General features: G+C 37.9%; 1 protein-coding gene across 1 annotated transcript in view; it reads right to left on the reverse strand.

Annotated features, from left to right (window-relative positions):
• Nucleotides 1-4,229: 4,229 nt before the first annotated feature.
• The window catches only part of TRHDE (thyrotropin releasing hormone degrading enzyme), a 202,912-nt gene continuing 192,098 nt past the window's right edge, over nt 4,230-15,043 (reverse strand). Inside the window, exons 16-19 of the mRNA XM_017832814.1 lie at nt 13,425-13,592; nt 12,755-12,895; nt 6,644-6,725; nt 4,230-4,783 (exon numbers count right to left, since the gene is read on the reverse strand). Coding sequence (XP_017688303.1) covers nt 4,640-4,783; nt 6,644-6,725; nt 12,755-12,895; nt 13,425-13,592 — 535 coding nt within the window. The 3' untranslated portion in view covers nt 4,230-4,639. The remainder of the gene's footprint in view (nt 4,784-6,643; nt 6,726-12,754; nt 12,896-13,424; nt 13,593-15,043) is intronic.

The following is a 15,043-nucleotide window of genomic DNA, read 5'->3' on the forward strand; positions in this document are numbered from 1 at the left end:
CTTCTGAAGAACAGACACTAAAATATTGTAGACTTTTACATATATTTCGGTCAACTCTTTTCAGGTGGGGTAGCCAGAACTCAGGGCTTATGTTTTTTCTGGGCAACGCAGGTTCACTAGCTGAACCTTTGCTTCCTGCTAGCACATGGCAATCATATTCATCTCTGAAGATCACCCACAACCTGTACCCCGCAAAGGGACCTTCTGTCCCTCCCAAACAGCTGGAAGAGAGCTCGATGGAACCTCTCTGCATTTTGGTGGTTCCCAGGTGGTTTCCTAACCCAGGTGGTCTCGTGGCAGTGGCAGGTAATACATCCAGTACTTTTCTGACTGCTTCATCCACAGCTGGGCAAACAGACTCTTCAGGCTGCTCCACAGCTGGATGGTCCTTTTACTCTTTCATGCTCATACTGACACTGTGCCTATATACCCTGATTAAGACAGGCAGCCTGATATGGTGAGTATTTGTAAGAGGAGTGGTGTTAAGTGGATTATATACATAAACCATTTTCAAAGCCACAGCCATTTTCCTCAAAGGAAAAGTTGCACATTTGACTCAAAGTCTATTTTCAGTATCAGCTATGATCATGTGTAAAACCAAACCTTATGATGCAGGTTTCTAAACAAAGGCACCCTCGCCTGCAATTACTGGCTTCACTTAATTCTATCCAAATAATTAAATTTTTATGGGAAAAATATCTCTATGGAGGATTTTTCACATTCACACAATAACACACACACATAATATATATAATTTTCATTCTTCTATACTTTACTACTAAGGATTTCATTGTATGGTTCAGGATCTTTGCTGTGCAAGTAACCTTCTGCATCATTAGATATGTTTCCTTTGGCACTCTAAATCTCAGTGAAATATCCACAACAGACCAAAAGCTACACAAAATTCATCTTCAGTTTCTAATATAGTACTGGAATTCTTGCTATATTCACTGAAAAGATCATCAAAGGTCACAGATTTGGATGTACTGGAGAAGACACAAAGTTTTTTTATCATAATAAATGTCCAAGTACTCCCAGTAATAGCAGAAGTGACATTTCATTTCAGAAGAATGTTTTCACATTGTTCTGCCCTAGTCACAATTAGTAGCTACTAACATTTTAACAGCTATTAGCAATGGATACATGAATTATTCTACCAGCTACAAAATAATAGGCCGAGATATTTGTAGTTGACAATTTTATAAAAATACAATAGACATTTTGTTATGCTGGCATAGAATCATGTCTATTCATATGTCTTCCTATATGATTTAGGATGACATATCAATTAATAACTGCAAAGGATCCTGAGTCATACAAAGGCTGATTATAGATTCAAGCCTCATCAAATCTCTATAAAATGAGCTCAGGGCCTAGGTGAGGTCATGTCCACACTGCATTCACATTTTGCAAGTCTCCTCTCATTGGAAAGGATAATGTAAAATCCTGGATTAGAAAATGCTGAAATGTTTGGAATATTTGGCTTCCTAATCACAATCCAAATCATAAAAATTAGGACCATCTTTAGATAAGGACAAAGGAAGAAAAGGACTGGTAAAGGAGAAAGAAAATCAATAAAATAAATAGATTTTCTAGGCAGACCGTATTAGAGTTTTCCATGAGGAATCAACTGTTCTTTAACACACAGCTGTGTGGAACTTGTTATTAAAAGAAAAGTCTCTAAAGGCATATAAACAAATGCAGGGTTTGAATATCGTAGAAAACAGTTTTAATTTTGCTGGATTTAATCCATTTAAATTTAATCCTGATTCAATGTGAAACAGCAAAACACAGAATATAAAAAAATAAAATAATAGAGAATTATAAAGGAAAAGTCAGCTGAACCTTAGTTAGAGAAATAATACCAACATTCCTAGAATACAACAATTATAAGCAACACATGAATAGGTACGTATAATATATTCATTTAGGGCTTGATATCTGTGGCAGACCAGTTGCTCAAGGCCACTAAAACATTAATGTACATCCAACACCAGCTAAGTGTGCAAGAACTTCAATTCAAATGATCAAGAGTGGAAATTTCTGTGCACTGTGCAAAATACACAGGCTGCGTATTTTGATTTTGGAATATATTGTTAGCCTGTCCTTTATCAGTGGGAAGACCAGAAACTTTTATGCACATCCTGAAGATATGTGGTTTAATCTGTGGTTCTGAAAAAGAAAAGTCATCAAAGACAACATGGAATAAAATTGTAAAGGGACAGAACATTTCACACTTCTGTTCACTGAAATCCTCAAAGCCATTCATGTTTGAGGTCTTGGTTTTCTGAATACTCTTTGGATATCATCATTTTGGCCTTCATTATAGGGTAGAGGTTATATTAAATAGTATTTGGCTTGCTTTTTTATTAAAAAAAAATCTGCATGTGATTTGTCTTAGTAGAAATTAAAAATGTGATGCTACATACTGGCATTGAGGTTGAGTTTGGTCAACCATATAAAATAATACTTTGCACTTTTAAATGCCTTTTATCAGAGGATATTCAAGTGCTTTGCTAACATTAGTCAAGCCTCACAACAGCCCTGTGAGGTAGGTAAAATACATAGGAGGAGGAAGATTTCACTCAGTTTTGAGACAATGTCTCTGGGTATTAGGTTCACTAGCACTGGAACATAGCACAAAGGTTTAGGGCTTACTATAAGGCAAAGAGTTACCAGTACAAGAGCACAGGATTCCCTCTTCTTTTGGTTATGTGAGCCAACCTAACGTACTACACGGCACTGAACAGCTGAAAAAAAGCCCACGTAAGGATTTCATACACCACCCAATCCACAAACAACACCCTCTGCACAGTAAAAGATACACAATGACAGGCGCAAGATGGGTATGACAATTAAGTTATGGAATGGGTCTACTAGTTCTTGAGGAGCAGACTACAACAGGAATGACAGCCCAGAAAACAATACTGTCTCCACACAATTCTGAAAATATCTGAAGATGCTTGAGTTTAGTTCTTTTGGCAGTAACGTTTCAAATAACAACTTTCTGGGGATAAGCAACTGCAACTGTAAAGCGTGTTGCTAACTTCCATGCTTTGTGAAGGAAACAACCAGATAAAATGGCTGCTCTCTACTTTGGTTGGCCACATGTTCCCAGTGTTCAGGGCCAGGATGTGCTCAGATGGTTGGTGTAGGCAGGAATGGGATAAAGAAACACTGTTGCACATTTACATTCTACCTCTGAAGCTGCTGTAATCTGCCTCCTGCAAACTCTGTAACTTTGTGGTTTTTTCCTCCACAATGTAGACATGAGATAGATTTTGGCCCCCATCACTTTTATCCTCAAAGTTTACGTTCAGTGGCGTAGATAGTCATTGTACAACTCCACTGGGTTACTGATCTGTCAGATTAAGGATTAGGAAGAAACAAACGTGATTAAGAAAACCATCACCCATCTACAACAGTCTATGTGGAATATAAGGGAAGAGAAAGAAAATCATGTTCTCAATATTACTCAGTACAAATAAACACACATACACACCCCTCACTTTCTCCATATTTCACTTTTCTATGATGGCATAAATGGTACATTCCATATTTGCAGTATTGCCCACATAGAGAATCTGACCTGTCTATCGTAATAAATCACTACAGAGGCTGGTCTACCACATGCAAGACAGCCCTCTTGGGTAATTTTAAGTCTTTGCATGCAAGATATTCTCCCTTTTTTGCTAATTTCCTTTTGAATCTTATGTTTATTTATAATACTTGTGCACTATCAGCTACAAAACTTACTACTACACAGGTTGGGTAACATGACCCATTGTGAGTATCACTGCCTTGTAAAATAGCTCAGAAGAGGTGGATTCTGTGAAATAAATGCGAAGTTCCTGTCCAACACTGCACACAGTCACAGCTAAAACTACACTGTTTCACTGATCAGCAGTGAACAAATATACATGATTATAATGCAAGGATGATGTCCTCATTTTCTCTCTCTAATGCCCCTCCTCGACCCTTTCTCTTTCTCCTCTCTCTCACTATTTTGCTTATTTAAATACAGGAATATGGCGACTGCAGGAACAACTGGCAACTCAAAAAATGAGCTGGTATCTTTGTAATCATTAAGAGACATCTGAGTGGTAGATGAGTTGGCAGAGAGCAGGAAAGTTGACTTTACATCTCATACTGCCCCAAGCTGAAAGCCTTCTGCATTTCCTTTTCCTTGCTTTCCCTTTGTTCATTGAAATACTGATTGTCGTAGAGTCTTTGTGCTTTGTATAATGCCCAACTTTGATGTAACTGGAACTCACATATAAAATGTGGCTGTTTACATAAGCATGCTAAAATACAGGCAGAGACAGTACAAGCATGCACAAAATAGTCTATGAAGGATTTTTTGTTTGTTTTTCTTCAACATTTACATGCATCACTTAATATCATGTTTGGTTCTGTACATTGAGGACTAGATTTCACAAACATTCATGATCTTGTCTGCTGAAAATCTTCTTGACAATTTCACAAGAGCTCAGTGTAAAAATAAAAACCACAATGAAAAAAGAAAAAATCCCTTATCCCTGCAATCTGATTTTGTCTTGCTGATTTTCATGTTGAACACTTCTAAAATGTCTCCTCTTCTTGCAGTGTATCATGTTAAATGGTCGGCTGAAAAGACAGATTAGTGTGTCAAGGATTTTCTTAGCCAGTGGAATAGTTCTTCCTTATAAAGCCTTTGCCACCGCACGTTGGCTTCTACAGTTTCCACGGCGCGAGAGAAAGAGACAGCAGCTCCCCCTTCATAACTCTTTATAAAGTTCTTTAGCTGGAAATACAAGTTCACAGGTTAAATTTGCAGCAACTAAAGAAAGCAAATATTTCCACTGCACACAAACAAGTCAGGCATTTAGGACAAACCTCGATGATCACTGCAGAAGTAAATGCAGTATCGGGTAGAAAGATTTAGTAGGAAATGTAATAAGACAGCACACTGTCAGTTAGATGTGATGCAATTGCTTCACATTGCACTGGAAGATATTGACATGTCAGCGCTGGATCACATTAATATCGTTACCTCCTTCCCTCCTACAGCTCAGCTGCTGTACTGCGTGGATGGCTGCTCTAAAATTTATTTCTACCTAAGAAACCAAACCGTGAGCACTGGAACTGCTTAATTAAGGTTTATTTGCAAATATCAGAAGGTAGCCCTGATGTCTTTTGGTTTTATCAAGCTTCACAATACATTTATTTTATTTTCATTTGGAGATCCCTTTTGATGATATAATATAGGTCTGTAGTTGAAAAAAGGAAGGGATGGTTACAGTGTGAAGAGAATGGCAAAATAGCAAGTGGGCACTCATTTAACAATGTTTGAATGCCTGAAACATACCCCTTCCCTTATGAGAAAACTTTGATCTTTTTTCTGCAGACTGAAAACACCCCTGCTATGTTCTTGTGTATACTCAAATTATAGCACCATCACCTGCATCATTACAGCTAATGGTGGTGTGCTTTGAATTACTGTTCTTTCTAAGTGAGAACTGCAAGGCTGATCTGCACAGTAGATCCCATGTTACGTTGACTTGTATAAAATTAGGTGGCGTTAGCAACTCTTGCGAATAACTAGTGAATTTCTGTTTGCTGGTGACACCAAATTCACCTTGATTATTAAATTTCGACTGCTCTTTGTGCGTGGGCTCAAAGCTGTAAAGGTTGATTCTGCAACTGTCTGTTTCCCATCACAGTTAAAAGCATGGAAGGGACCTGGAAACTATCAAAATCAGACTTTACTTGATCTCTGTACTTTTTATACCGAAGTATTTACAAAGGTTTAAAAGAAAGGCCAGTTTCTTTAAGGGAAGTATAAACAGGCAGCTTGCCAATGCTGTCACGGAGGTTGAAACTAACAGTACAAAGGCTTCCTTGAGCAGGGCAGATGTTCAAATCTGGCCAGCACTATCATTCCCACCTGGGTAATTTTGAGGAAACCAGCTGCAGCTCTTCCCTAAGTTCCTGAGGCCACTAGACTTGAGTGCAGACAAGTGGTTGGATGCAAAATATCATAATGCAATCAGAGTTCAAGTAATGGTGACTGTGCTGCAATATGAACCATTGGATCCATTTGGGGCAAGGTTGAGCAGCTGCTAAGCAGGGCTCAGCAAAACTGCACAACTACCTCAGTCAGGACAGATGTTAAGTTAAAATGAGAAATCTTTGCAATCTAAATAATAAGTACTTTGCACTTAGAACAAATTATTTTGGTCAGCATATTCAAGTTAACAGCTTTTCTCACATGGAAAATACTGTAAGCAAGAGAAAAAGAGAGAATATGCTTCTACTTTCAACACTGCTGTTTTCAAGGGCTGGCCTCTGCAGCATAAATTAATGTGGATAGAAACATCTCATCTTTAGTTTCTCAACCAATAGTCAAGAGAAAAAAACAAACCTTCACATCCAGCCAAGCACAAAGAGGTGTCTGCACAATCCCCCTCCTGACACCACCTCTACACACTTGTGTGATTTTGCAATCTGCTCCTCATCCTTGTGCTGCCCAACTGCATGGACAGCTGGGCCTTCAACTGCAGCTGAGCAACCAGAGTTTCTGGACAACCTTATTACTGTTCCTGCCTGACCCCCTGTCTATGACAAATACAGCCTCACATGCCGAAAGTAATTTAAAAATTACCTCTCTTAGTTCTCCTTCAGTATTGAGGAATTCTGTGACCCCACTGACTAGCTTTGAATTCATAAATAATGCTTCTCCATACCTGCAAGGGCAAAAAGAAGATGCACAGAAAATTAGAAAGTAATCATCTGTAGGCAAGTGAAAAGGGATGGGACTGATTCTGGGGAATCAAGGAAATAGTACTGGAACTGGACACTGGTATTTCAGTGTTTCATGATAGAACCCTAGACTGAGATGCTCTTGTAGACTGAAATATTTGTAGTTATTTTAAGTCAGATGCTCTTAAGCAGAATGGGCTTTACTACAGACACAAATAAGCGCTTCTGAGGAGGGAAGGACCAAACCATGCTTAACAGAACAGCTTTCCACATGACACCAAAATACAGATGTCAATGAAGGAGCAGAGCAACAACTATGAGAAGTATTCTGAGGAACCCTTCTAGCTGTACCATTAAAACAGACTTTTTGAAATGCTGCAGCCTTCTCTGCATTTTTTATTCATTCACCTCATCTACATTACAAATTGCCTCTCAATAAGTGAACTGAATCAAATTTTATTGTTCCAGTACCTGATAATTAAAATAAATAATACTGATAGAGAATAATACTGCTAAAATAATCCCCTGGGCCATGATGTAGCATCTTCAAAGAACCAACCTGGAATGAAAATTTCAAAGCTTGGGCAAGGAATATTTAAAGGATATTCAGCAGCCACCAGCAACAACCTTCAGCAGACAGTTGCTTTGAAATTGGCCATTCAAATCCTCCTGTTCACTTGCTTTTCCATAAGTTTTTTTCAATTCTCCAAATGAAGCATCTACATGACTCCTGACCAGACTACTTCTTAAGTCTTACATTTCACATTAAAATAGTTTGTGAGGTTTGTTGATGTGGTTTTTCTCTTTTAGTCTTTAGCATGAAAAATATAACTCCATTGGAAAACCAAAGCAAGTCTTTTGCTCAAGTTAGATGTCATTCAGCATCGTAAAAACACTTGACAAATAGTCATCCTTATCTGCATCTCCATACACGTCCAAAGCAATATCTAGCTAATCTGAACATGACTGTTTTTAAGATAGAGAATCCAGCTCTCCTGTAAGACATGTAAGTATTACCGATAGACTTCACTGCAATCAAGTTTATCTGGGGAAACAATTCAGTTCATCCTCCACTTTTACAAACTGATTTACAGAAGGAATTCAAAATTCCAAGTGAAATGAACTAGCGCAGGCATGACTTTCTGTTTTGCTTCTATTAATCCCAAATTAATTACCCTTCAATGCTTAGGTATTCTAAGCTACAGTTCTTTCAAAAGGAAGAAAGAAAGAGAAGGAGAGAGATAGCCAAAGTGAGAAGGATATAAAGACGAAGAGGGAAGAGAACTAGGTTCTCTTTGATAAGATTCTGTTTTAGGGAAGGTTTACACCATGTTGCTTGCTATCTTGAGCTTGTGTGAGGAGAAACACAGAGGTATCAAAAATCCTACTCCCTGACCACTAATACCTGAATCATTCACAGATATTTCAGCAAGTACATCTCTTTTCCCAAAACCTCGGTCACACTGGCATATACAGACATCCAGAGGCAAACATCTCCTATGGGAAGTATGGATTTCATGGTCCTTAAGCATGTTTAGGCTTTCTAACAAAGTCCTTTATTATTACAGTCTCAGCTTAGACATAATTGACTGTTTGGAAGACTGGAAGCTCCTCTTGATGGGGTCTTTTGACGAGGTTACCAATCCACTTTAGAAAAGTGACCTCATAAAAAGAGCTGCAGGGGTTTTATTTTTCTTGCAGCCTACCGTAGCCACAGTGCAAACAAGAAGTAACAGAATTTCTTCCACTGAAAATGATACCTTCATGCATACCTGTGCTGATTACTGCCCACTAGGCATACTTGGTAAAAAGTCAGCCATTAACAGCAATTTCTATACAAGCTCTGCTGGCAAAAATTCTAGAAAAGTCACCTTCAAAACAGTGTTTTGCAGGTGTGATACAGAAGAATAAATAGGAAAAGCGTTTGGTCTTACAAGTGTCAGTCTTCTCACCCTTAACAGGAAAGACAACAACACTACAGAACTAGGACATTACATGCCTGAACTCCCTGGAAACACTCTGGAGACACTGGCTCTCCACCTGCACCTTTCCTTCTGTGGATGTAAAACTCCAGTTCTCCAAATTTGTACACGCTTTGCACTTGTGCAAACTCGAGAGGCAGCAAAGTCCATTTACTTTGCACAGATGTAAATGCCTTTCCATATAGTGTCAAATTTTCAAATGCTGACAAATGATTCAGCACTTCAGAATGAAGGAATTCTGATAGGTAGCTGATGGATTAAATTTTCACACACAGACACACATGTGTACACAGGATGAAAATGCTTTAAGAGGTAGTGCATGCTGAGGTCACAAGAACTAAAGCGTAGTATTTTCAATTCTCTTTTTTAAAATTGTAGCAGTCTTAGTCCCACAGATTTCTTACTAAAGACTTGTTAGGTAACTCAAGTTTTAAGTCATCTTTATAAATTATATGGGTGATTTTGAAGACTTTATACATTATCAGTATGTTCTGGACAACATGAATACAAGCATACTATAAAAATATGAAAGGTTAACAAGATTTTGTGGTAATTCTAACTCCTTGACATGCTGTGTTTAAAAATAGGAGGCAATAGCATTATAATTCAATCCCCCTCAGCTATTTCATATTACTACCTGAAACATCAACACCTTTTATAATAAATTAAATGGAAAATACCACTGAGATATGACCTTATTAAATTAATTTTTCGTACAATGTGTTTTAATTTTAAATCAGATTAAATACTAAATTATAATTGTAGAAAAAGGATGCCTTGGGACAGAGTATACTTCAATCACTTCAATCATAGAATGGTTGGGGTTGGAAGAGACCTTAAAGGTCACCCAGTTCCAATTCCCCTGCCATGGGCAGGAACATCTTTCACTAGACCAGGTTGCTCCAAGCCCCATCCAACAGTACCTTACCACCCTCACAGTAAAGAATTTCTTCATATTATCCAATCTAAACCTGCCCTCTTTCAGTTTGAAGACATTACCCCTTGTCCTATCACTAAAAAGTCCTTCTGCAGCTTTCCTGTAGGGTCCTTTCAAGTACTTGAAGGTGCAACAAGGTCTCCCCAGAGCCTTCTCTTCCCCAGGCTGAACATTCCCAACTCTCTCAACATGTCTTCATAGAAGACATACTCCAGCCCTTAGATCATCTTTGTGGCTGTCCGTGGCACTCTCTCCAAGAGGTCCGTGTCCTTTTTGAACTATAATTCCACAACAAAGCATGTATTTTAAAAATGTCCTAGTGTGGTGAGCTTAAATCAGAACCCTAATCATAGAATCGTAGAACATTAAGGGATTGGAATGGACCTTAAAAATCATCTAGTCCCAACCACTCCTGCCATGTGCAGGGACACCTCTCACCATAACAGGTTGCTCAACCTGACTTTGAACACTGCCAGGGTTGGGTTATCCATAACCTCCCTGGGTAAGATGTTCCAGTGTCTAACCATCCTCACAGTAAAAAATTTCTTCCTAATATCTAACCTAAATTTCCCCTCTTTCTATTTGTACCCTTTACTCCTTGTCCTATCAGTACAGTTCCTGACAAAGAGTTCCTCTCTGACTTTCTGTAGGTACCCCTCAGATACCAGAAAGCTGCTAGGAGGTCTCCATGCAACCTCTTCTCCAGGCTAAACAGCCCCAACTCTCTCAGTCTGTCTTTGCAGGTGAGGTTCTTCAACCCTCTTATTGGCTTTGTGGTTCTTCTCTGGACTTGCTTCAACAGTTCCATGTCATTCTTATGTTGGGGACGCCAGAACTGTATGCAGTACTCAGGTGGGGTCTCAAGAGAGCAGAGTAGAGGGGGAAAACCACCTCCCTTGACCTGCTGGCCATGTTTCTTTTGATGCAGCCCAGGATTTGATTGGCTTTCTCGGCTGCGAGCAGACACTGCCGAATCATGTCAAGTTTTTCATCAACCATCATGCCCAAGTCTTTCTCTGCAGGGCTGTTCTCAATCCCTTCTCTGCCCAACCTGTAGGTGTGCCTTGGATTGCATGACCCAGATGTAGGACCTCGCATTCTATCATGTCACTGTTTCACTGAACATTAAAGGGCAAATTATTAGACTAATTCCACCCTCTCGAAGTCTCACTTAAAAGGTTCTAATCTGTGATTACAAAACAATGTTATTTTCAATTTACATCACATATGTACAGCTTGCACTAACTGTTTTATTCCACTGCATTGAATCTTTCAGTGATCAATAAAAACTCAACTGGATGTCACTTTCAGAAAAATCAACTGCTACAATCTTCTTGGTGGCTCTGACTTGTGTTTGGAGATCAAACTGAATGAAGACAACACAAAGACAGTGTTGGGCAAAGAAACAGACTGTTATTTTCTCATTTTAAAAAAAGGACAATAACAGGTTTTTCATGAGATCTTGCTGATTGTTAAGAATTCAGATTACACAGTGATGCATTCCACGCAAGTGAAATAAATACAATTCAAATTCTAGGTGAAGTTAAGCTATTTAAAATTGAAACACAAAAAAGATTTGGCATGTGGCATAGTTTTCTAAATATTTTCTACTTGTCTACACTGCTTAACCTTGTCCACATCTAAAATCACAGGTGTTAGCTATGTTGTCAGATGAACGGGCTTGCTAAGGCAAAACACGACTACTACATATGTGTTTACAGCAATACAGATTGTGATAGCTTTATGCCTAGACTCTGTATAAATCCCTGGAGGAACCTGAACAATTATTTGGCATCTGCACTGGGTTGCATAATAGTAATGTGTCTGCCATTCAGTTTTCATGTAGAAGTCCAATTCCTGGAATAATCACACCAGGAGCAGAGAATTCTTAATTTTTAAACTCTTCAGCACTCTTAAAGCTTTTTGGAAATGGCTGTCAAAAAGTATGCTCCTGCAATATAAACTTCCAAAACCAATTCCAGCTCAAACCTATTTTCCCAGCTGAACTTCTTCTAAAATACCACTATACTATAAAATATTATCCAAACCGGCATGAACAGCTTTCTGAACTTTTAGGAAAGTTGCTCAGCATCTGAGTTTCCTTGACTCTTGATGCTGTGAAACCTCTAAAAAGTTTGTACCTGTATTTATCAGGCACTGGGATTTAGTTCCTTAAATACAGCATCTTAAATATACCATTTCAAATATTCTGTGGTACACCAGTTGGCTCCTCACAAGTCCAGAATGGAACATATCTCCAATACCTTTCCTGTCAACACCACAGGAGGGCCTGGTGTGGAATATCTGAAATTCTTGGACACCTGCCTTTAAGAACCCAAGCTTCATTCGAGTTGTGGTCCCTTCTAATCTGGCAGTATCAGATGAGCTGCTGTGCAACCTTTCAGGCCCTCAGGCTGTCCCTAAAGAACTAAAGAAATTAGTCATTCATTGAATTAATATAAAAATCTTCACCAAAAAGCATTTTAAAATGTTGACTAGGCTTCTGAGTACGAGCATGTAGCACTTGTTCAAAGAGAAAGAGAAGCAGGTGTAAGGAGCAACCCTGTCTCCTTTCTGTTCATCTATTTTTAATTTCAAATGTTGCTCCTTTATTACTTGAAACTCACCTGAAACACAGAGTGGAAAGAAAAGGGATGACACTACATTAGCATCCTTTTGAAAATGGAAATGTTTCAAAAAGGGTTTGGGTTTTTTTTTCCACAGTTGAAATAACATTCTTAAAAAGATAATTTTTTTCTATCAGACTTAAAATCAGAAAAACTACTTTGGAAACTTCTGCTTTTTATCTCTATAAAAGTAGAACTGCAGCACTTGATATATAGGTAGAATTCATTATCATAAGCGTAAACACAATAAAGCAATATATATACAGATGATTGCTGAGAGACAAATGTGTCTATGCACGTGTGTGATAATCCATGAATAAATGCATTTATGACCTATATGTATGTATTTAGAGACATCTCCATTTATGAATTAAAAGAGAATGGACTACATTCAGGAACTTACATGAATACACACGAATTATATCAAGATAAGAAAATGAAAATAAATTTAGATTTTTTATCTTTACCTAGCATTCAATATTTTCCATTTTTCTCTGAAAAATTTCCAAGCAAGATCCCTTCCATGTGGATTTCGAGCTACGTGGATTATCACATCAATTGCATCCTGATCCAGGACAACTTCTGAGTTGAGAGACAAATTCAAAAGTCTAGTGGGGGAAAGAAGAAAAAAAATCCTACTTAGTTTCACCAACACACAGTCTAATATCAGGACATCAGAAAACTCTCAGAAAAAAAAAATCACTGCCAAATGGCTTGTTTAAGTCTCCAAGTGAGTTCAGTGGTTTATTTCTATGATTCCAAAGACTGGACGTGTTTATGAATCAGAAAAATCTTGATGTAAAAGGATGTCAGTACAAGTTAAGTGGAGCTTTATGTATGCATTTTTATGAAATCTCTAAGATCAGACCGGTCAAGACACTTAAATGACATGCTAACAAAAAATATCAGCAATTACAGGATTTCAAACATTTCCAATGAACACAGGAAAATCTGGAAGTGAAAAGGTATAATATGTGTCAATTTTTATATGTATTAATGCAAAAGCATAAGAAGGTTTCAACAGATAGTGTGTGCTTGAAAAGCAAAGTTCTTTCATTCAGACCAAACCTCAAGTGATGATCCATAAATTTTGAAGTGATTCTTGGTAACAGATTCAGATATAAAACATTTTTGTACCTGTTGAGCAAGTTTCTGTCATCACTGCAAGTTAAGGCTTCTAATAGTATTTTCTTCTCAGACACTGCTGTGGTGGAATGAAATTTCATCCAAATGAACTCCCATACATCTTCATCCATCAGTGAAACTCCTGTACAGTAGACAATGTCTCTCACATTGAGTGGGATTCTACAAAAGAAATCAGTCATAGCATTGGGGTAAATAATCAGCCTCCTGATATTGGAAACTAAGGAGGAACATTTATGAGACTTCAAAATTAATGTGCAACAGTAATCTTTTTTCTGAAAATTACACTTGCATCTCTTTACTGCCACCAATATCTTCCAGGCCATCATAATGGACTTTCTAATGGGTAACACATGCTTGCCATTCTTTTCGTAATGCTGTCATGTTGTGAGGAGACTAGAAAATATGGTCATATAGTTCATCAATACATAATGTGCCACATAACCTACAGATAACACAAGCTCTCCAAATTAGTACAGGATCTTAACATTCTCTTGCTGAGCTCTATGCCAAATCTGCTCTTTTTGTCCTTAATACTGTTTTAGAACAGGAGTTGATCAGCCAGAAACTCCTCCTTGCTTGTGCCGAAAAGTGCTCTATCTTCATACAGTAGCATACAAGTAAGGAAAGATGTTCTGCGACAATGCTAGTTAAACAAGGTATTGTCAGGAGTGTCACTTTTTTCAGCGTACTAATACCAGTACAAAACCAGCTATGCCACAGGATGGTTGTGAACTGTGAATACTGCTCAATTAATATCAACTCAGACCACAGTTAAATGACAGCTTCCTGAAGCCAAATTCAGACCCAGTACAGTATGTGTACATGTATCATTTTCTTCTAAAAAGATCTCAGCTGAGCATTCAATATCCTATCCTGCTTATGTTTCCTATACAAGCATAGAAGCTGAAAGTTCTGTGAGCTAAAGGGTATTCCTACAAGTAAAGCTAGACATTTCTCAGAGGAATATGTTTCTGATTTTCAGGAAAAAAAAAGACCTCTTTTTGATGGTAAAAATTATACCAAAACACAGTTCTCTAGTTAATAATGGCTGGGCTGAATCACCTCTGGAACTTCATATGCAAGACCTCTTTAGAGAATCTAGAAGTACATACAGTTGCTGTTAATGTCTGTGTAGTAATATAGTGGAACAAAAAAGAAATTACTGCTATAAAACTTGACATCAGAATATACAACAGAGGAGAAAAAAAAGGTTACATCAGTACTTTAATTACATGAGGATTTCACTGAAGTCTTATACCACAGACTGTGCTAATCCTAGTCAAGAACAAAGAAGTTCTTCTACTCCCATCTATTAATTCTCCAGCAAAAAATTCTTATCTTGAAATGGAAAAAGACTTTTCTTTCACTCTGTGATGAATGCCTTTATTAAAAACTTAAGCTGATCTCTTTGGCCATGTTTGAGTCCCTGGAAAATGAAATCAATGTGGCTTTTTGGCATTTCAAAGTTTTGGTTCCTCTTCAGTACTTCAGAAGGAAGCAGACAAGGTAAGAAACCATATACTGATGATCGTGAAGGGCTACAAACTGTTGCTTCCTCTCTGGGCTAACTGGTCCCAACAACTATGATGGATTCTTAAGAAAAAGAATAA

The sequence above is a fragment of the Lepidothrix coronata genome, unplaced genomic scaffold (genome assembly GCF_001604755.1).
Source record: "Lepidothrix coronata isolate B3197 unplaced genomic scaffold, Lepidothrix_coronata-1.0 Scaffold206, whole genome shotgun sequence".
Classification (NCBI taxonomy): Eukaryota; Metazoa; Chordata; class Aves; order Passeriformes; family Pipridae; genus Lepidothrix; species Lepidothrix coronata.